Here is a 22152-nt window from a genome sequence, read left to right as displayed (position 1 = left end):
GGGAATTCCTCCTGCCTGACTGTTGAGCTGAGACATGGGTCTTTTTCAGTCTTCAGACTCAGATTGAAATATCAGTTCTTCTTGGGTCTCGCGCCTGCTGGCTTTCAGACTGGAACTTACACCAATGGCTCTGCTGGTTCCAGACTCAGAGAGGAACCTCAGCTCTCCTCGGTGTCCAGCTTGCTGACTGCAGATCTTGGGACTTCTCTATAGTTGAGCATGCCAGTTCTTTAAAATAAATCAATTAACATCTCTCCCACTGCCCCCTCCCCCACTGGTTCTGTTTTTCTGAAAAATCCAGACTAATACAAAGACCAAATCTTGAGCTTCCAAGCACAAGTTGGCTGCATTTTGGGGAATGCCAAGCTGCCAGAGGCCAGATATTTGAATATCTAGAACAATTGTCTGATTTGGTCCAAAAGTCCCCTCAGTTCCCAAGGCTCAAACAGGAAGCCTGGCAGGGAGGGGACCTGCCTGGTGACATGAGCAGAGCCAAGTAACAGAAATCTTAGCTTTCTTTTTTCTTTCTTCTTTTTTTAAAAACCAAAACAGCCCACAACTACTCAGGAAGAGGTGTGTCAACTCTTTTACCTCAATGTAAATAGCAATACTTGCAAAGTCCACTAGATGGGGCCAGTGACACAACAGAGAAGGTGGGGAGGCAGGGGTGCATCGAACTGTGTCAATTAGGATCTGCAAGTTGAATAAATGCTCCCCACCCCTATCTTGCATAACTTCTAGAAAATGGTGTAAAAATCAAGCCTTGGGTTCCCAAACATTTTAGCCAGTTGTCACTGTAGCATCTCTGGATTTCAAAGTCCTCAAACCAAGTTATTCCCTCATAAGCCACCAAGCAAAACGGGCAGTCACAAACTGAAGTTAAGTCACTGCCCCAAAGCCTCAGAGCTCCGGCAAAGCATCTCCCCGTTATGCCCATGACCTGTTTCACAGAGGATCTAAAAATCTATGGACAAGCACTCCGGCAGGGTGGTCATATGATGAGGGAAAGAAATAGGAGAGGAGGCAAAGAGGAAAGCAGAGAGTAGAGAAGAAAATGGCAAAGATGCTTTTCTCTTCAGCAAGCAGCTCTATTTGGCCACATGTTCTCGACTCCCAGCAAGCATTCCTGGCCCTGTGTTTGGTCCTACAGTAAATCTTCCTGCACCTGCTCACAATGGGGTAACGGCTGGGACCGCAGGGGGTCTCTGAGTCCTGCTGTGGTCAGAGACCTGAAGGCAGAGATGAAAGCCAGAGTTTTCTCCTTACTTCACCAGTTGGCCTCAGTTCAGGTTCCAGAATACCCTCTCTTCTATCAGTAGCAAAAATCCTGCCCTGCATGTCCAGGATGCCTGTCTCTCACTTGCCACCGTTCCTAGGACAACAGAGCAACACCCCAGAATTCTGGCTGTGGGGGACCTGAACCTGATCAACACCCTCACCCATCCCTTCCACCTCCCACCTGCCCCCACCATCCCTTCCCAAACTTGCACTGCCTGGCAGCCACTGAGCTCTGCCTCCGTTGCCATGGCAACAATGTGGCTTCCCCCAAGTGGGAAGCCGGTTGCCAAGGCCCTTGTTGCCAAAGGCTATAACAGCCACCCTGGTGTGTGAAGAGGGGGGTGAGAGCTCAGCAGAAGAGTGGAGGGTGGCCAAGGAGGCTGGGAGGAAGGGAAGCAGGGGGTTCTCAAGGAATGGTAGAATCCGGGCAGCTGCCCGATTGGATTGGGGGGTGCTGGGCCCTGTATGAGGAGAACAAGTACCTCACTGCATCTCGGTGATTGTTCCTTCAGAGTATGAGAGGGAAGAAAAGAAATCCCCCACAAACACACTTGGGTAAGTCCTCTACCAAACAGAACCAGGTGCCCCCAAACCCCCTCAAAATGGAGAAACAGTTCTGATTCTCCTCTACTTCAGAAAAACAGCCCCCCAGGAATCCCTCTGTCTCACTTGCTCATGTGTCTCAGACGCACGCACACAAGCTGGGCCCAGACAGAGCCGGTCCCTGTGGCCAGAAACAGCATTAATTAGAAGGATTACAAACCTCCACACATTTCTAGCTCCCTGGCCTGTCTCAGAGCACGTACTTAATATTCCTTGTAAAATGCTTCTCTTTGGGGCAGAGCTTCCACCAATCGACAAAAGGAGAGGTGAACACCATTAGGGCTCATTCCCTTCCAGAGTCAACATAGGAGGGCTGGATGGGGCCCTTGGTCCCCAGGGAATGCTACAGAATCAGTTCACTCCAGCCTACATTGAGCACCGAGGCCGGCCTTAGTTTGCTGAGCTGGCATCTGTACATTTACAGCTCACAGGTCACATTAGCAGCCACTCCCCAGCCCAGACCCAGAGAGAAGAGCCTGTTCCCTCCATCCTTCTAGGGAGGCTGAAAGAGAAAGATGAACGGGGAGGTGAGGGTGTCCAGCAGGAAGGAGGTAGCAGATGGCTGATGGAGGCAGAGAGAGCAGCCGGTGAGGTAGGAGGGGAGCCTAGTCTGAGAGGGGCCCAGGACTGGAATGAGATGAGGGGGGCACCGAGAACAGCCAGATCCAAATTTCCCCAGTCCTGCTCCCCCAGTAGCACCCAAGCAGAGCCTGGCCCATGATACTCATGCCTGCCTTCCCACTCCCTGAAAGCCCTCTCTTCCCAAACCCAGAAGGAAAAGCAGGTGTACCTACCCCAGGTGCCAGCCCCTCAGGTGGGGTGGGGGAGATGCTGTCTCCGCCGCCCTGGCTGCGGGCGCTGAGTTGGGGCGACATGGTGGGCGACTCGTCGATGTATGGCATGGTCTCCGAGCCCTCCGGGGGCCCCTTCTGCTCCTCATTCCCCTCTCCGTCGTAGTCGTCTGCCCCGTAGCTGAAGTCTGAGACAAGGAACAAGAAAGGCCACTGAGAGTCCTCCACCAGGGCTGCCAGGGACTGGTAGCGCAGTGGGCGCCTGCGGCGGCCCCCGGCTGCCATGCCCCCGGCCGCAGCATCCACGGCCGGCCCAGGCAGGGGCTGCGTGGGGCCCGGGCTTCGTGCGGGGCTGGGGAGGGCCAGCAGGCACGGGCGCTGCTGTTTAGGGGCTTCTGGGAGCCGGGGAGGAGCGGCTTCACTGTTGCCGCCCGCTTAATAGCATGTCAGTCGCATATTTCGAGCTGCTGTTTCCTTTGCCTCCTGCCTAATTCCAAGTCTAAAAATTAACAGTGGGAGCAGGAGGCAGGACGCTTCCAACTCTCCTCTCTGAGTCACCATTTTGCTTTTTATAGGGAATAAGGAGGTGGGGGCGGGCCAAGCGATGTCACTTCCTGAGCCCCTCCTCCTAAGGTACCATTTGTACACTGAGCCCCTATCTCTGAGAGGTGGGGCGGGGAGGTGAAGAGCAGGTTTCTGGGTAGAGGGTTGAGGAACTGCACCCAAGGGAGCCTTCACCCCTCCAAACAAGGCCCCGTGCAGGACAGAAGCCCAAGGCTGGCAGAGCGTGGGTGGGAAGGCGGCACCGAGACCTGGCAAGAACACGATGGAACACAGACTCCTCAAAAGCCGGCACTTACTTCTATAATTTCAATGTGGGCCTCCTTTGGAGAAGGAGGGAAGAAAAGGCTGTAGGGAAGTTGAGCTGCTGTTAACCCCCTTGGCTGCTAGCACCACTCAGGCTCTAGAACCCACACACGGACACCCCTTCCCTGGGACAGCAGGCTGGGCCCATGGAGGGGCACAGGGCAGCCCACCAATGGGAGTCTCTCCTGCAGCAGCATGAAGGACACTCCCACCCCCACCACCAAACCTCTGGCTGGGCTTGTCCCATCATCTGCTCAGGGTCCCAGCTCAACACTTGTATAGCACATGGCCTTCTAGTGCCTTTGTTGATACTGCCCATTTATCCCTGAGCCCCTGGGCAGGAACTGGGTGTCTCAAGTCATCATTGTGTGCCCAGCACCCATAGACTGACATGCAGCAGGACCTCGGGAAACGTGTGTGGAGGGAATGAATGGGCAGAGAAATGCACTGTCCCTCTCAGGTCTGAGGCTTGAGCCAAGTTCTCCACTAGGGCCTGGCTCCTCCTCCTCCTCTGTCACAGCGCACCAACACCCCCGGGCAGCCGGCAGCCTGAGAATGCTGTCAACAGGTTACCAGGGCGCCTGGCCACAGCCACACTCAATCCAATCTGGCCTTTTGGCAGCCAAGAGCTTCCCCAAGCCTCACTGCACCTGCTCTGGCCGACTTCCTCTCTAGTCCTTCTGTTGACAGCCCATTAAGCTGTCAGGGTATGTGGGCTATTGTGTTTTTTTTCCCCCCAGGACAGGCATGTATGTGAAGAACCACAGGACTTAGTGATCCAGCCACTGAGATGAGCGTATGCCATGTACCCAGGAAATAGGGCTCACTGCCCTGAAGGACACAGGGCCTTTACCGGAGGCTGGTAGGAGGTGAGCCAACCCTGCTATTTCCATGGGTTGAGAGGGAGAAAGACGAGCAGCAGCATGTAGTCTGCCCAAGTCTGGCACCATGAGGGGGCCTGGCTGTTTGCTGACATCTACTCACTTTGGAGAGGCACAGGAGGAAATGAAACATCATGTTAATCTGCCATCTCTTTTCCAGGAGGCTCCAGGCTGCCCTGTTACTGCTTGGAGTCAAAGCTGGCACTGTGAGTTATGGTGAACTCTGGCCTGGCCAAAGAGTTCAGATTCCAGCAAGCCACATGGACTCTCCTATGTTCCCAGGGGTCACAGGACCAGATCCCTCACCCAAGACCTTTCCCAAGGGCAGGGGAGAAGGGACAACAAGAAGATGGTGTGGCTCACTTCTACCGCAGCCTGAAGCTGCGTGGGTCACAGTCGGGTGGGAAGGTCTCTGCCAGCCTTCCCCCATGGTACACAATTCATCCTTATCAGAGTGGACCTGCATCTCCTGCTTCTCTCAGCCTGGCCACATCTGTGAGGCTGTTCTTACTACCTCCAATTTACAGACAAGGCCACTGAGTCTCAAAGAGATTTGCACAGAGAAGATCTAAACCCAGGTCTGTCTATCTGTCTCCAAACGCCATCTTTTCCCTTCCGAACCTCATTACTCTTGCAGAGAAATCTTCTACAGCCTTCCTTGTTAGGGGAGGCTTACCAAAGAGGAAAGAGAAGGGTGCCTGAGCTGAGGTGCTAGCCACAGGAGGGGGAGGCTCAGGAGTGGGGGGAAGTGCCTACAGAGTTTGCTGCAAATGTTCCCTTTCATTCCACCCTCCATAAGACCCTGACAGCCCAGGAAGTCAGTCAGTGACCCAAGAGACCCCTACCAGGAAAAAGGCTACAAAAAAGACAGAGAAACCAACTCTCGGAGAAGGAAGGAACCCTGAGGACTTGGGAAGATGGAAATCTGCCAAGCACAGGCTTCAGCTGTTGAAAGGCCACAGGTAGGAAGGTTGAAATAGAGAAGGCAAAGGAGGCTACTGACAGCCAATATCCATGTCTCCTCATAGTAACATAAATCTCATTATATTTGGAATGACAGTGTACCCAGTGGCTAGCTAAAAGACTACTTTTCCTAGTGGTGTGGGCCATGTGATTAAGTTCTGGCCAATGAGATGTTAAATGGATATGTGTGGAACTTTGAGAAAGGCTGCTAAAAGAGATTGTTCTAGCTGAAAGGTATGTTTTTTAATGGGGGGTGGGGGAGATGCCTCTTCATGCTTCCTTTTTCTGCTGCCAGTTTGGAAAGCAGATGATATCGCTGGAGCTCCAGGAGCCATATTAAACCATGAGGTGATAGAAGCCAGCACCTGGGTTGAGCCTGGGTTGATGATGGCACAATGAGCCACCATACTACCCCAGGACTGTCTGCCTCTGGATTTCATTTACATGAGAAAAAAAAAATGCCTACGTTATTTAAGCCACTGTTATTTAGTTTTTATGTTAGATGTAGTCAAATCTAAGCATAACGTATCCAGATGGTTTTCCTTGATAATCTGTCTAGGTGCTTTTCTGGATATCTTCAGTGTCCCTTCTAAGTCTCCTTGGAATTCTCTTTCTCTGCCCATCCTTAAAAAATTGGTATTCCTTATATATCCTTACAATAGAATACTGCTCAGCAATAAAAAGGTACAAACTACTAATACATGGAAAAACGGAAATGACTCTTAAAGACAGTATACTACATAAAAGAAACCAGACACAAAAGAGCATATCCTGTATGGTTCCACTTATATAAAGTTGTAGAACAGATAAAACTAATCTACAGTTGAAACAAAAATATAAAAATAGTGGTTGCCTCTGAGGGTCGGGTAGAGACAGGAATTCACTGTAACAGGCATAGGGAACTTTCTGGGGTGATGGAAATGTTTTGTATCTTGACAGGGATTTGGGGTACACAAGTGGATGCATTCATCAAATTCATTGAATAGTACACTTAAGATTTGTGCATTTCATTAAATATCAAACTCTAGTTGGTGATAAGCAGGCTTAAGTGCTGAAGTAAAGTGTACTAATGTCAGCAACTTAATCTGAAATGCATAAAAAATAAGATGGATTGATGATGTTCAGAGGGATGGATAGGTGTGTGATAAAGCAAGTTTAGAGAAATGATCATTATAGACTCTAGCTGATGGGTGTTCGGTGTACAACTTATTAAACTTTTATGTGTATTTGAAATTTTTCATAATAAAATGTTGGGAAAAAATTGGTGTTCCTTAGGCTTCTGTCACCCTTACTTTGCTTATTTACAGAGGTCTGGACTGCAAACCCATCTCTTTGATTGTTTCCTGAACATCTCCACCTTCTATGCCAGATCACTCAAGTTGGAGACCTAGGAGACATTCCGGATTCCCCCCTCTTCCTGCTCCTCATCTCTTATACCTTTATTTATCCTCACTCCCCATCCTTGTCCTTACTCTCACCAACTCTTATGAGGACAATTCCAACACTCTCTCTCCACGACAGCCAGATTGCAAATCCGATTGTGCTTCTCCCCTGTTCAAAATTCAACAGTTCCCCATTCACTTCAAGGGTACAACCCGAACTCCTCAGCTCAAGGCCTTTCATGGTCAGCACCTGACTCCACTTTTATAGGGTTATAGTCTGCTGCTCTGTAATATCAGACATCTTCTAGGTCCTATAGTGTGTTTAATAGTAGCCCCCAAATGTATATGTCCAAATCCTAACCTTGGTACCTGTGAATGTGACTTTATTTGGGAAAAGGGTCTTTGCAGATGTAATTAAGGATCTTGCAATGAAATTATTCTAAAGTAACTGAGTGGGTCCTAAATCTGATGATGTGTCCTTATAGAAAACAGAAGGGAGAAGACACAGACTCACAGAAGAAGGCCACGTGCAGATGGAGGCAGAGACTGGAGTTATGCTGCCAAAGCCAAAAAATGCATGGAGTCAACAGATGTTAGAAGAGACAAGCAAGAATTCTCCCCTCTAGAGCCTTGGCCAGGAGCACAGTTCTGCCAACACCATGATTTTGGACTCTGGCCTCCAGACTGTGAGAAAGTAAAGTCCTGTTGTTTTAGGCGGTATTTTTCTTATGGTAGCTCTATGAAATTAATATAGTTCCCAAACACACAACTCTGTTTCCTACCTCTGGACCTTTGCATATGCTGTTCTTATACCTAGAACACCCTCCTTACCCCTTGTCCATCCAGTGAAATCCTACTTAGCCTTCAAATCCAGCTCACCTGCACCCTTCCCCTATGTACCTCCTTGTCTCCTGAATACATAGTGCACTTTTGCAAACCGATGAGAAAAAAGATGAATACCTCAACTTTCTAAATGAGTTAGAGGAATGAACAAAAAATTTAAAAAAAGAACTACGAATGTCTAATGTGTGTTATTGTGTGTATATTTTAATATTAACCTTACCTGTAATCAAAGAAAATGTGAACTTCTATTTTTTTTTTTTTTTTGCAAATTTCTTACCAAATCATCAAGGATAAGAAACAATGCCCAGAATTGTCAGGGAACAGACACCCTCAGACTTCTTGGAGGATAGGTACAACTGGCACAACTTTTCTGAAGTCAGTTTGGTAACTGGGGTCAAAAGCTTTAATAGTTGGTACAGCTTTTAACCCAGCATAATCCAAGACTGTGTCCTAAGAAATTAATTTTAAATGTACATAAAAATTAAGTTTCAAGGTTATTAATCATAGGTCCATTTGATTGTGAAATACTAAAAACAACCTGAATGATTAATTATAGGGATTAGTTGAGTAAATTATGGTATTTCTCCAAGATGGACTACTATGTAGTCATTAAAAATTATACGGGTGATTTAAAAAATTATATGGATGATGTTCATCACCTTATTAAGTAAAAAGGGAAATTAATGTGTATACAGTATGATATATTTAAAAAAATAAAAATGTTCATAAGTGCATAGAATGAAGCCTGCAAGGCAACAATATGAAACAACGATAAAGCATTCAGATTCTGAGAATTTGAAAGAAATTAATAGATGGTCTCTGCTCTCTAGGACATTAGCAGACATTGTTTATTTCCTATCCAATATCCATCTTCCTTTCTTCTCTGCTTATCTTACCCTGGTTTTATGTGAGGTGGCAATGAACCCAGTCCTCAACAAGATACCCACCTTCTTTGCCTCTTTTACAACTAGGAGTTTGACAATGTTCTGGTCAATGAGACCCAAATGAAGTATGATAGGACCTCTGGCAAGGCCTTTACTTTGATAATTAATAAAGGGACTTCTTGCCTTAAACTCAGATGCGATGACTGGAGCTACAGTGGTCATATTGCTGCCATGAGGAAATGAGCAGGAAAGAACTGATGCTGTCAGGCTACTGAGCCACACTAGAAACAGCTTACCTCATTTCTTTCCAAATGGGAAATATAAGCCCCTATGTTGGGTTTTCTGCCACTTAAAATGAACATATTCCCAAGGGGTACCCTTATAGCCAGTAAAGGAAGGCAGTCCAATAAACAATAAAACATTCTAGATACTACTATGTCAGAAGTACGTCACAGGTGAGACAGAGAGAAGAGAGCAGGCAACAGTGTGGGTGAGGGGATGGCTGGAAGGGCTTGGATGATACTTGAAGGGAAGTGGTTTATCACTGTGACTAAGAGTAAGGATGCTGGGGTCACACAGGTTCCAATCTAGGCTCCATCACTTCTTAATCTCTTTATGCTCAGAATAGTGCCTGGCACAAGGCAGCTGCTTATAAATGGATAGTGACTAAACCAATGAATGTAAAAGAAGATGACGAAGGGACTGAGCACACAGGGATGCTGTGAGGATTAAACTGGATAACGCATGCAAAGCACTTAGCACATAGTAAGCACCCAATAAATCTTAGCTGCTATATTATTATTATTAATTGCATCTTAAAAGATGTGTGGGTGCTTGCCAGGCAGATGGGGGACGGGAGCAGAGTTCTAGGCAACAAGAAGAGGCTTGGCAAAGGCACAAAGTGTGAAACAGCAGGGCCCCTTAAGGGGACTATAAATAGCCCGGCATGGCTAGAACACTGAGTGAGCAGGAGGGTGAGGGGGCAGAAAGCACTGGAGAAGTGGGCACAGACCAGCACTCCTGAGCTGAGCTAAGAGTTAGGCAGGATCCAGTGGGGATCATTGATCTGGACCATCCTTGTGGTAGGGTCTTGCCAGCTATCATTACCGAATATCGCCAACCTTAGATAATTCCTCCTGATTCATATGTTTCTCTGTTGTTACAATGCAGGCAGAATCTTGTGACCTCCAGATCTCCTAGGAGTAATATAGATTGGGGCTGCATGCGAACATAGGGTTACCTATTTCAAGCCTGTAATGGATGGAGCCTGTGCCAGATGACAGGATATGAGCCAACAATGACAGACCAAGAAGACATGCTCTTTGGGGGCAATGTGAAGAGTTGGCCTGTGATCAAATCCAAATGACCAGCCCTCATTACTATCATCTTAAGCTCTAGTAGGTACAAGGAGGGAGAAAGGGGTGCCCAAACAGCTGGAGGCACACAGGTATCAAGCTGTTTACAACTTTTCCCTGAGACTATCTGGCACTGGTGACCAATGGACACATCCAGAATACAGCCTGGTACTCCCAACTCCTAAAACAGATGCTGAGGGCAGTTTTGGGGATCTTGCCAACCTCTTCTTGGATACTCTAAGAACCTGTAGGTGCAAGATAAAATTCTAGGTGTGGAATGTCCCTGCCCTCCCAGCAGGGGGTGGTACAATGGCTGATTATTAGGTGATAAACTTATTTTCTGCCCTAGAACTGATGGGGGCGGAGGAGATCTGCTAAGGGAAGCCCAGGTCTGTCTGACCATTATTCCCACTGAAGCAGCATCAAAAGTCTTCAGAGAACATCAAAATTCTCTGTATGCCATGAGCTGCATCGGTGGTGACAGAGCAACAGTACGAAGAGTCCGTTCCTCCAAGATCTCCCAGTGTAGCCCTGAGCATGCTCACTGTCATTTGTGACTGTGCCAAGCCCTGGGCTGTGTACTATCTCAGAGAAACCTTGTGATGGACGAATCTTACAAACATTGTATTGAGCAAAAGAAATCAGACACAAAAGAGCACAGGTGTAGGATTTCATTTATGAAGTTCAAGAACAGGCAAAACAGATGGTGACAGAAGTTGACAGCAGTGAACTTGGGGTAAGCAGCAGGAGGCAGTGGGTATTGACAGGAAAGGGGCATCAAAGAATTTTCTGGGGTGCTGGAAACATTCTCTATCTTGATTTGTGTAGTGGTTGTACAAGTAGGCCTAGTAAAAGTTCACTAAGCTGTATACTTAAGATTGGTGCACTTTAAAAAGTTTTGCAGAAAAATTTAAAAACCAAGTAAGTACTACCATTATGATTCTCATTTACAACTGAGGAAGTGAAGATGTAGGGAGTTAAGTCACTTGCCCAAGGTTTACTGGCTAAGTGGAAAACTGGATTGAACATAGCTAGCTGGTCTGACTCCATGACCTGTGTTTTAACCATTATATTATGTAGGACTCGGATAAATAGAAAAAAGAAAAAAAACACATAGGTGGGTTCTTCTCAGGCCCCATGGGTGGAAGAAACAACCTGTATCAAAGTCTGGAGAAGGAAGAGGTCCATTTGGCAGAAGGTCTGAGTGTGCCCTGATAGAAATGAAAGAGGAGAGGAAGGAAGAGGCAGTTCCCAGCGAGGGGAACAGTGCTACAAAGGAGTAGGGCAGGACTGCGCCCTTTTGTTCAGGGCCCTGATGAACAGACTGGTGAAGCTAATGCTGAGGTTCCAGGAGCTTTCCTTCTCCATGGGTAGAGTCCTCCCAACTTGCCATTCCTGTCACTAACTCCCAGAAAATGATTCCACTCCCTGCTCAGATCTCCCCTGGATGCCAGGCACTAGATCAAAGCCTGTGGTTTCCTGATGTCAACCCCTCTACCGGGAGGTACACAGATCTGCCCATTTCCCCCCAGATTCCTATTAAACCAAGCTGGGTCTTCCTCATATTCCCAGCAGGCCAGGATGATGGCTGGACTCAGCAGTTAGGGTCACTATAAAGGCTGACAACCACTTCAGTGACCTTCTTCTCCTTCACACAGCTGAGGGGCACATAGGGCTATGAAACTTGGCCTCCCCACAATCTGGTGGAATCCAAGACTCCAAGGCAGACTCAGAGTCCAGGGTCTTCTCACCCATGCCGGAGATGGGCTGCTGCAGAACTGGGAGAACTGGGTTTATCAGCTCTGTGGATCACCAGCTGGTTGGCTTTGAGCCTCTCTGAACTTCAGTTTCTCATTTTTGAGACAGGGATAACACAGGCCGGTTGCGAGACATTAAATGCATCATACAGGTTAAAGAACTTGAGCAGCATCTGGCAGAACAGATTGGCTGAAGGAATAGGAGAGTGGGCTAGACAATTTCAAGACCCTGTGACCTCAGTTGACACTGGAAATACCATTGGGAACTCCTCAGTCATGGCATGGCACCAAGTGAGGCGTCCTGAGAGACCAGCCATCTTCTCAGCACCCCCTGCTCTATGACTGATGGAGGAGGGGATGGAGAGCCAGGACAGCATGGTGGTCAAGAGCACAGGCTTTGAGTCAGATTCAGGTTCCAATCCCAGTATCACTACTTAATAGCCATGTGACCTTGGGTAAGCTACTTCAACTTCCAGAGCCTCAGTTTCTTCATCTATAAAACGGGGCTAACACACAATGTCTATACCTCATGAATGTTTTGTGGAGTCAAAATGAGAAAATATGCATAAGCAAGGCTCCCAGCCCAGCCTATGATCATTCTACCCTAGTTGTCCTTCTGAGCAGTAAGTGCCCTCAGGAATTTCCTAGTTCTTGAAAACAAAACAAAATAAAACAAAACAAAACCAGGGCTTTGGAAACACACAACTGGGCTAAGCTCTGGCAAGCCTTCCTCCATCAGCCGACTTGGCTAGCCTAAGTTCCGCAGGCCCAGAAACAAGCCAGGCATCACCAGTTATCCGAGTAGTTTCCATCTTAAACTTTAAGACACCAGTTCCAACCTTCCTCGCACAATGAAATCCCCTGGGGAGTTTAGAAACTACTGGTGTCTCAACTCAGAGATGCATATTGAACTTGAGTGGGGTGGTTGGGGCAGCAGGGCTACTAAAAGCTCCCCAGGTAACCCTAATGTATTATAAAGCTGAGAACCACCAGTTTAAGTCAAGGACCGCCTTTAAAGTCGAATGTAACTAAACTCTGAAACAGCCCAGTAAGCCATCAGCCAGGGGCTGTATGAGAGGTGCAGGAGAGGTTTCTTTTAAGAGGCAGGGATTGAATTAAGTCATGAAGGACTGGGAGGTCTGCCTGGGAAGAGGTGAAGGAAACAGACGGAAAAGGCAGGCAGGGAGCGCAGCCTCTGTCCTGTTCACGCAGGGTCTTCGGCCTTGGCCTACAGCAACTGCCTGGATCACGGGACAGCACCACCCCCCCTCACCTCCAGGCCTTCAGGCAGGCCTGGAACAGGGACAATAACCAGGCAAAGGGACAACTGAAAGACGGGCAGAGGAGACGCGGCCGCTCATTCCTGGAGGTGCGGCCGCAAAGCTGAAGCGCTGTTCAGGCTCCGCCCCCGCTGCTGGAAACAGACTCAAGCCCCGCCCCCCAGGGTGCGGCTCCGCCTCTCTAGTTGCCATGGAGATGCAGCCTCTCCTCCATCTTTCAGGCTCCCTCCGCGAGGGAGGTAGGGATCCTAGCCGCTTGGAGAATCCAGGGCTCCAAAGCCTGAAACAAAGGAATCCTAGGTCTTGGGAATCGGCAGCAGAGTCAGAAGTGGCAGGTGAGGGGATGAGGACCTGCCAGCTGGCCCTAAGCAAAGAAGGGAGAGCGGCTGCATCAGTGTCCAGGCTCAGGGATGGCCTAGGAACGCTAATATCTGCACCGTGATTTACAGTGTATACAGCAAGCCCACAGCCGGGATCTCATTTCATCCTCACAACCCAGGGAGGCTGTCAGAGTAGGTATTACTACCCCCATTTTACACAGGGTAAAACAGGCTGAAAGAGGTTCTAGGTCTTGTCCCTGGCCACCTGGCTAAAAAACAACTGTCACAACTCTCTCTTTGGACCAAGTTCATTGTTTTTTGTACTTTGACATAATCTCTCATCTAGGCAGAGGGGCCTAAAATTCCTAATTACTGTAGGAAAGGCAGTTATATGCCTACTAAATATATGGAAATATTTATTGGTGCAGAATGGCCAGATGACCATTGTTGCTCATTTTCTGGAGCCTCCACTTTCTCATTGTAAATGGGATGACACAGCTGCCCTGCCCCTTTCACAGGGCTGCTATGAAGAGCAATGAGAGATACCAGACAAGAAGAGTAATCCACAAACAGTATAGCATTCTATCAAGCAGACAAAAAACAAAAAAAAATCCTCTACAAAGTCAAGTTCCTATTCATTTGGCCTTTGGCATATTCTGGCTTCCCCACTAGGTGGCAGGAGTCTGAAGAACAAGCACGGCCCTCTTCTATTTTCTTCGAATTTTTTGTGGCACTCGAGACAGTATTCACACATAGCAGATCCATGATAACTACACACTGGCTGATACAAGCCCCTAAGACTTCTCCTAATCTCTTCCCACAACAGCCAATCAATTATTTAGGGTCTGGGGCCAGGAGATCACCCTGACAAATCTTACAGGAGTTCTAACCCTTGTTAGAGTTAACAGCTTTAAGTTGCCTCCTCCTTCCCCTCTGAAGGGTCATGAATTGATAACAAGGAATGATCCTGGACTGATCTGATTTAAGGCTCTTCCTCCTTTCCCCACATGCTGATGGAAAATGCTGCTCAAGCTCCAAAGAGGTGGAAGCGGGGCAGCCAGGAGGAAATGAGGAGAGAGAATCAAAGGACAATTACGACAGTGACCTTCAAATCCACTCCCACTGATCACTCTCCTGGGATGGCCTCCTCAGAGCCCCTCTCCCGTATATGGTTTCATGAGTCCTTAGGGTATTTATGAAAAATTAAATGATTTTCAATCTAGTGCTGAGAAGTAGGAAGAGACAGTTCAGAGAACAGATAAGTAATATAAGGTCCAGAGAGGTCAGTAAGACTCTCAGAGTGACCTTGCATGTTGGTGACAGCCAGGATCAGAATCTATCATCCCTGCCTTCCATACTGGGGGTTTCCTTCAATTCCAGAGCCGAGTGTCTCCAGGCTCCTGCCCCTCTCTGCAGAAGTAAGCCAAGACATTCTCAACTTGCACAGTCTTGCACATCCTCACACATACACCCACAGAAATATCCTGCGCCTCTGCCCCTTGCTATCAGAAGGCACACTTACTGGCATTCAACTCAGGCTGCTGGCTACAGCCTCCCTGGACCTTAAAAATAATTCTTCCTATTAAACAGGGCTATAAGAGGGCACCTCAAAATTTACATCCTTCTCCTCTCCCCTCAACTCTAGAGTATCTGGTTTTGTCTGTTCCAGCTTCCTTTTGTCACTGAGAGGAGATGAGAGGACCTCCACAAGTCACTGGCTTTTTCCCAAAATATCACCTTTCCTCAGGGGAGGTGCAAAGAAAGCCAGGTGAGGGCTGAGTTGGGGAAGGGTCATTCAGCTAACTCATTTCTACTTTTTGTGCACATGTACACAAATATACACATGCAGAGGCACACACAGATACATACACAGACAGACACACCTCCCTAAGGCCCTGACACCTTCTGACTCCCACTGCTCTAGTCAGCCCTCATGCACAATTCTCCATTCTCCTTCCCCTGCTGTAATGACCTTGCGTTCCAGACGGTGCAGCCTCCATTGGGCTGGGTCCCTGAGTGACCATGTGGAACGGAGATCCCTGCCTACCTGTGATGGATCAGTGTGAGCAAGCAGTAAACTCTGCTTGTGTTAAGTCATGGAGATCTCAAAACTAAGTTGGTTCCACAGCATAACCAGCCTATCCTAATACACCCCCAACTCTTCATTGTAAGGTCAGCCAGCCAGCTCCAGTCTCCAAGAAGCTCCACATGCACCTCCCAATGCATGAGAGTCTGTTTTCTCTTAATACCACTCACGCTGGGCTCATGGTAAACCACAGCCTCCCTCCCCCTGTTCAGGAGAGAACCAGGAACCCAGCACCCTCTTCTGAGGGCAGAGAAGAAGGAAATCTGGAATGTCCTCAGCCTAGTGTTTTGGTAGAAGCTGGCAACAGAGGGATAAGCCTTCCCCATCAACTTAGTGACCTACCAACTTTCCCAGGGCCAAGTCAGTAGGCCCATCCCTGACTAAGCTCCAAGGGTGGCATATTGATGATGTATGAAGCAAGCCAAAAAGAGGCTGGGAAACACCCATATTTATTGCAGCATTATTCACAATAGCCAAAAGGTAGAAGTACCCAAGTGTCCATCAATGAATAGACAGATAAAATATGATCTATAAACACAATAGAATATTGCACAGCCTTAAACAGGAAAGAAATTCTATAGGTGCTACAAAGCAGATGAATCTTGAGGGCATTATGCTAAGTGAAATAAGCAATTGCAAAAAGATTGTATGATTCCACTTATATGAGGTACTTATGGAGTCAAATTCATAGCAACAGGAAGTAGGATGATAGTTGTCAAGAGCTGGGGGTTGGGGGAAAAGGTGGTGTTAGTGTTTAATGGGTGCAGAGTTTCAGTTTTGCAAGACAAAAAGCATTCTGCAGATAGATGATGGTAATGGTTGCACAACAATGTAAATACACTTAATGTCACAGAACTACACACTTAAAAGTGATTACGAAGGTAAATTTTATGTTACGTGTATTTTATACAATTAAAAAAGTAGAATAAATTATAATAACAGTAACAACAAAAACAAAAAGGCAGGGAAGGAGCAATACCTGAGAAAGAAATTCTTTCATGGGGATTAGCTGGGGGTGAGGGGACTAAATCAGGCCCAGAGCCCACTTAGCTTCCAAAGAGAGGTTTGGAGTCACCTTCTGAGTTACAAAGGCATGTTGGCCTCATTTCTGTTTTGCGGCCAACTTCCTGGCACAAGACAAGCCTGGTTCTGACCTAGGCTGGGGCTGCCAGACATTGTCAGCTCCAATTCCAATACTCCATCCCCCATCTAGCAGCACCTGGGCACCTACAACAGAGTTCAACCTGCCCTACACCCAACCTATGCCATTGGCAATGTCTCAGGGAGCATGTAGAACAACCCCAGGAGTCATGGCTAGAAACAAAACTTCCCCCAGGTCACTGTTTTCCCTGGCTCTGCCTTACCCCTCTGCCACCTTCCAAGTTCTCCACTCAGATCCACACAGCTCCATCCTCCCAGCGAGAGATGCCAGCCTTACCTCCCATTGGAAGGCAGCCTCCTTCAAGAATCAAGTTCAGGACCAGACATGGCCCAAGGGCTGACAGTGGATGGCTGGTGAAAAGGAAAAGAGATGTTTCAACTTGGCCCTCAAAACAAGAGTGTCTGTAGACCACAGGCCAGAGAGGGCAGGCTGAGAGAGACAGGCAACAGGGCCCTCAGGACTAGCGGGACCTGCCCTGCCCCAGGTGTTTACACTAGGACCATCTGTGTGCAAGCAGACTGGCAGAATGAGGCCAGAGCATCAGTGGCCAAGGTCAATTACCTCTGCTCCCAGGAGAGCTCCTGGAAATGGTCGTTTCTATGTCTGGACATGTGAGAATGAGAGGAGAGAAGGGGCACAGTCCCCACAAAAACCAGGGCTTGGCTGGTGTCAAAGGCCACATCTCATGCATAGAATGCAAGCAGGCAAGTGGGCACATCCTAGTCACATCTCAGGAAAATGAAATCAAGAATTGCGGTCAAGAGAAGAGTCACAGGGTCTAGAGGCGTCCTCTAGGAGCCATGAATGGACGTAGTACTGGCTCTGGAGCCAGGTAGTAGGAGCTCTGGAGCCAGGCTACTTGAATTCAAATTCCAGGTTTAGCTGTGTGACCCTGGGCAACTTGCTTAACATCTCTGTGTCTTAGTTTCCTCCTTTATAAAATGAAAATAATAATAATAACACTATCTCATAGAGCTTTTGCGACAGTTAAACAAATTAGTTCAAGTAAAGGAACTAAGAATAGTGCCTTTAGCAAATAATGTAGTAAGTAATATTAGTGTTTATTGCTGTTGAGATCATTATTATTTCCCCCCCACAATCCTGGCCCTGGGAAAGACACTGAAAGGAAGCCCAGTTTGTCTGATGTCTTCTCAGAGGCTGGAGGCAGATGAACATTGTGTGGGCAGCACACAGGTTACCCAAGTACCGAAAGAGGCACAAGAGAACAGCCCACACATATAGCAACCGTGCTCCCACTTTTACTGCTTGCTCCTCCTGGGGCCACTGTCCACTCTTAGCCTTAGATCTGAGCTCCTTCCTGGGAGCCTGGGGCCCTTCAACAGGGTTAGGAAAGCAATAAGTAGCAGTCTGCAGCAATATCCTCTGCAGCTCTATACCAGAGGGAGCAGAACACCCAGCCTCCTGGGAACCATGAAGGCAGGAAGGGAAAAAGGGAGTGGCACTCACACACAGGTACAGGTCTCCCTGGGCTCCCACAAATGCACAGGGTGCAGTCATCAACAAACAGAAGCTCACAAGTGCAGCCCTGAGCCTTCCTACCCATTGCTGGTATATGTACAGCGTGTGTGTGTGTGTGTATGTGTGTGCGCGCGCACACGCGCGTGTGTGTGCACGCGCGTGTGTATGTGGATCATGCAAACTAACTTATTATCATCTTTCCAGAAGCTAAGAGCAGAAACAGTAGAACATTTTGGTCAAGAGCCCATGCTCTGGAACCAGACTGCCTAGGCTTAAATCCTAGCTCTACCTCGTACCAGCTGTGTGACCTTGGGCAACTCGCTTAACCTCTTTGTGCCTCTGTTTCATTTTCAAAATGGAATATTAGCACCCAAACTCCCAGGGTTTCTGTGAGGATGAAACGAGTAATTATATCTAAAGTGTACTTAGAAGAGTGCCAGCACCACCTAAGTACTAACTACTATTACTAAGCCTAATAAGCTCAGCAAGTCAGATCTTAGGACTGCCAGGCTCTTGCAGAGGCCCTAGTTCTCCTCTTGTTCTACATCTTACCCTGGACCAGTTCCCAAACTCCTCCCTGCTGAGAACTCATCTGACAATTAGTCCTCACCCCCAGAGGGCTCCAGGCAAAAATCCCAACCTCAGTCTATGTACCAGGACTGGGCTCTGTCAGTGTCCTGCCCTGACCTCACCAACTGTTTCCTGGGTTTTCCTCTGCCCACAGGCGATGGCTTCATCTCTCCTTTTTCCCGACCAGAAATCAGAAATAGCTCCAGTCAACCATTTCCCACAAAGAACCTGTGTTTTCCTCTGGGGAGAGACTACCATGGTTTTTCCACCAGAAGATGCACAGTGTATTTCTTTACTGGACAAGAATTGCTGGTTCCAGGGCATCTGGAATCCAAAAGAACATGTGAAACCCAAAGATTTAGGTTTAACTCTTTGGGCAAGTCACTTAAACTCTCTAGGTCCCTGAGTTTGCTCCTCTGAAAAACGGGGACAGCATTACCTAATCTCTGGTACAGAGGTAAGGAGATAAGATGATCAGGCAGTGTCCAGTGCAGTGTCTGACACACAGCAGGTGCTCATTGTGGCTGGAACATGGACTTTTAACCTCCTTTCCCATTATGGGCAAAATTTGAGAGAAGAGATTTGATTTCGAGGTGTTGTGCTGGCCTGGTCGAGCAGTTGTTATCTTTAGCAAAATGATGCATTCTATCGGGTGGTTTAGAAAAAAATTCACGATGCAGCCTGGGTAGGTTTTATTAGCTGAGATTCAGAGCAGCCCTTGCTCTGGGTAACAGACTGCCTCCTGGACCCCTCCCTTCCCCTAGAATCTGGTTTACTTGGTCAAATCATCCACTGCCCCCAGAACTAGGCAGAAGGGCCAAGAGAGTCACTTGTGTTCTCCGGTCACGCATGCCAACATAGTCAATAGCTTTTGGAGCAGCTGCCCTATCGTGCGTGCCCACCTAAGCAGATGACACATATCCCCGTGGAAAGGCTGGGAATACAGGCTCACAGACCCGTGTGCCTATCACATGACAGCATCGCTAGGCAGGAAAACCACACCCTGTGACTAACTCATCCTTCTCACTGGTCTGAAGCCTAGTGGTCACCATAGCAACAGGCTCTTGCTCCTGCCTGCTAGGCGGGGCTGATGCAATTCTCAGGCAGTGAGCAACTCCAACCTAGCTCACACAGCTCTGTTCTCACTCGGGGGTGGGTGAGCGGGGAGAACAAATGCAGAGGGAGGAGAGGGGCACAAGCCTTACAGAAATCTCTGCTCCTCCCTGAGTTCTGTTCTGAGGGCTCAATCCAAGGGTTGTGAGCCCTAAAGGAAGCAGTGATTCCCCTCCCATGTCCCTAACAAACGTGGTGTTGCTGCAGTGGCTGCCGCTTCTGGAAGATTCATCTCCAAGGCCTTAGGAGATCTGAAGGACGGTGAGACAGACTGTACCATGGGCCTCTCCGCTACCTTTTCCACCTTCTGAGCCAGCAGCACCCTACCAGCTGAGCACCCCTGATTCCCTCAGCCCACAGGCAGCTCAGCTCTTCAGAATTCAACAGGTGCAGCTTTACCGTTCTCTGCTAAGTACTGTCTCTGCCATAGTTGCCATTAAAGCACCCATAAATCTGGAACTCCTCTTCACGCTAAAATGTCCCCAGGATACCACTGTACCCCATCCTCCCAGCTCTCTATCCTACTCCACAAGAGTCTCTGGCTGCCATGGAGAGTCTTATTCACTGGCTGGAGTCGATGTGAACAGCCCTATACTGAGGATATACTGGCCAAGAGCCACCCAACCTCCTAAAGCATCTAAGTCCCCCAACTTCACGGAACAAACAGGAAAAAGGGAGGTCAAGCCACCCACTCGCCACCTCCTCCCCGCCAAACACACACTAAGGAAACAGGAACAGAAGTCATGTTAGAAAGAGAGCTTGACGATGCTAATGGCCCGCTGCAGTTCCCGGTGCCTACCCATGAATGCAGGGCTCTCCCTCCCAAGGCCGCTGTTCACCCGAAGATGCCTCTAGTGCCAGGAATGCTTCCCTCCTGCAGGCCTCACGCCCTTCTCCACCCTAACAGCCACTTCCCGCCTATGCTCCCTCCTACCTGGCCCACATCAAGGGCATCCACCCAATCAGGAGCTGGGCCTTGGCACAAACAGGTCCTGCTCTGGGACCTTGCACCCTGCTCTGGGAGGAGATGTGCAGGCGCGCGGGTAGAGGGAGGGAAAGCACGCCTCCACGGCACCCTCCCCTGCGTGCCCTCAGGGCCCAGTCACATTGGGCTCTCTCAGTGGTCACCCTGACAGATGCAGGGAGTGATTATCTCCAGGGGCCACTGACTAGGGAGATGGCATTCAGTTGTGGGATGTCCCGATAACATATCCTGTGGGAGCCTCCGGACTGCTGAGAGTAGATGGGCAGAGAGGGTAAACTGTTAGAGTTCCCAGTGGCTTTCCAGATCTACAGGTCAATGGAGTAGATTTGAGAGTCCAGAAATAAACACATCTATGTATGGTCAACTGGTTTTTAACAGAGTGCCAAGACCATTTTATAGTTTTTTCAACATATGGTACTGTGACAACTGGATAGCCACCTACAAAAGAATGAAATTAAACCCTTACATCATACCATACACAAAAATTAACTCAAAATGGATTGAAGATCTAAATGTAAGAGCTAAAACTGTAAAACTCTTAGAAGAAAACATAAAAGTAAAACTCATGATCTTGGTTTTGGCTAAGGATTCTTAGACATGACACCAAAAGCACAAACAAAAGAAAACATAGATAATTATCAAAATTAAAAGCCTTTGTGCTTCAAAGGACACCATCAAGAAAGGGGAAAGACAACCCACAGATCAGAAAATATTTGCAAATCATATATCTGATACGGGACTTCTAGCTAGACTACATAAAGAAATCTTACAACTCAACAATAAAGACACATAACCCAACTAAAAACTAGACAAAGGATCTGAATAGACATTTCTCCAAGGAAGGTAAAAATGGCTCCCCTTAATTCAAAAGACATGCATCTACTGATATGCATCTACTATGTGCCAGGTTCTGTGCTAGGCAATAGGGACGCAAATGGGAGGCAAAGCAGACTTAGCCTCTGCCTTCATGTGGCTGACATCCAGTGGACAGATTTACTATGTGTCCGGTACATGTAGCAACTCACTTAATCCTCACAATGAGGTACTCTGAGAGCCCCCATTTTACAGATGAAGAAACAGAGGCACAGAGAAGTTAAGTAACTAGCTCAAGATCACACAGCTAGTAAGTGGGAAGTCCGAGATTCACACCCAGGGCAGTTTTCTCCAGGGTCCATGTACTGGACGATATGATATTGAATATTATCAGAAGTGATTCATTCTATTGGGAGTCAGATAGGGCTGCCTGAGGGAGGTGATGGCGAACTGGGTTTGAAGGTCTTCATCAGGCAAGCAAATAGGGAAGGAGATTTGGAGAAGCACAGAGGTAAGAAGCAACAGTTTGAGAAACACTGAGGGGGTCGATGGTACTGAAGCAGAAGGTATAAGTGAAAGGTGAGGGGTGGGGAGAGTGACATGGCTGGAGAAGGCTATGCCAGGTGGCAGGACTCCCTCTAGGAAGGCAATGGGAAGCCATGGAAGGATTTTAAGCAGGAGGGAGACCTGACATGATTTTGATGTGGGGATGCCCTAAGGTGGCTGGGTAGGGGTGCCAA

General features: G+C 48.1%; 1 protein-coding gene across 4 annotated transcripts in view; it reads right to left on the bottom strand.

The window, feature by feature from the left end:
* The window catches only part of ABR (ABR activator of RhoGEF and GTPase), a 175641-nt gene that overhangs the window by 91364 nt on the left and 62125 nt on the right, over window positions 1-22152 (bottom strand). For all 4 annotated transcript variants that reach the window (XM_039886217.1, XM_039886218.1, XM_039886221.1 and 1 more), the window contains exon 2: window positions 2676-2860. In XM_039886217.1, coding sequence (XP_039742151.1) covers window positions 2676-2860 — 185 coding nt within the window. The remainder of the gene's footprint in view (window positions 1-2675; window positions 2861-22152) is intronic.

This window comes from Pteropus medius, unplaced genomic scaffold (genome assembly GCF_902729225.1).
Source record: "Pteropus medius unplaced genomic scaffold, Ma_sr-lr_union100, whole genome shotgun sequence".
In the NCBI taxonomy this organism is placed as follows: domain Eukaryota; kingdom Metazoa; phylum Chordata; class Mammalia; order Chiroptera; family Pteropodidae; genus Pteropus; species Pteropus medius.
The sequence above is the reverse complement of the archived record's forward strand: the minus strand, read 5'-3'. Positions and strand labels throughout refer to the sequence as shown.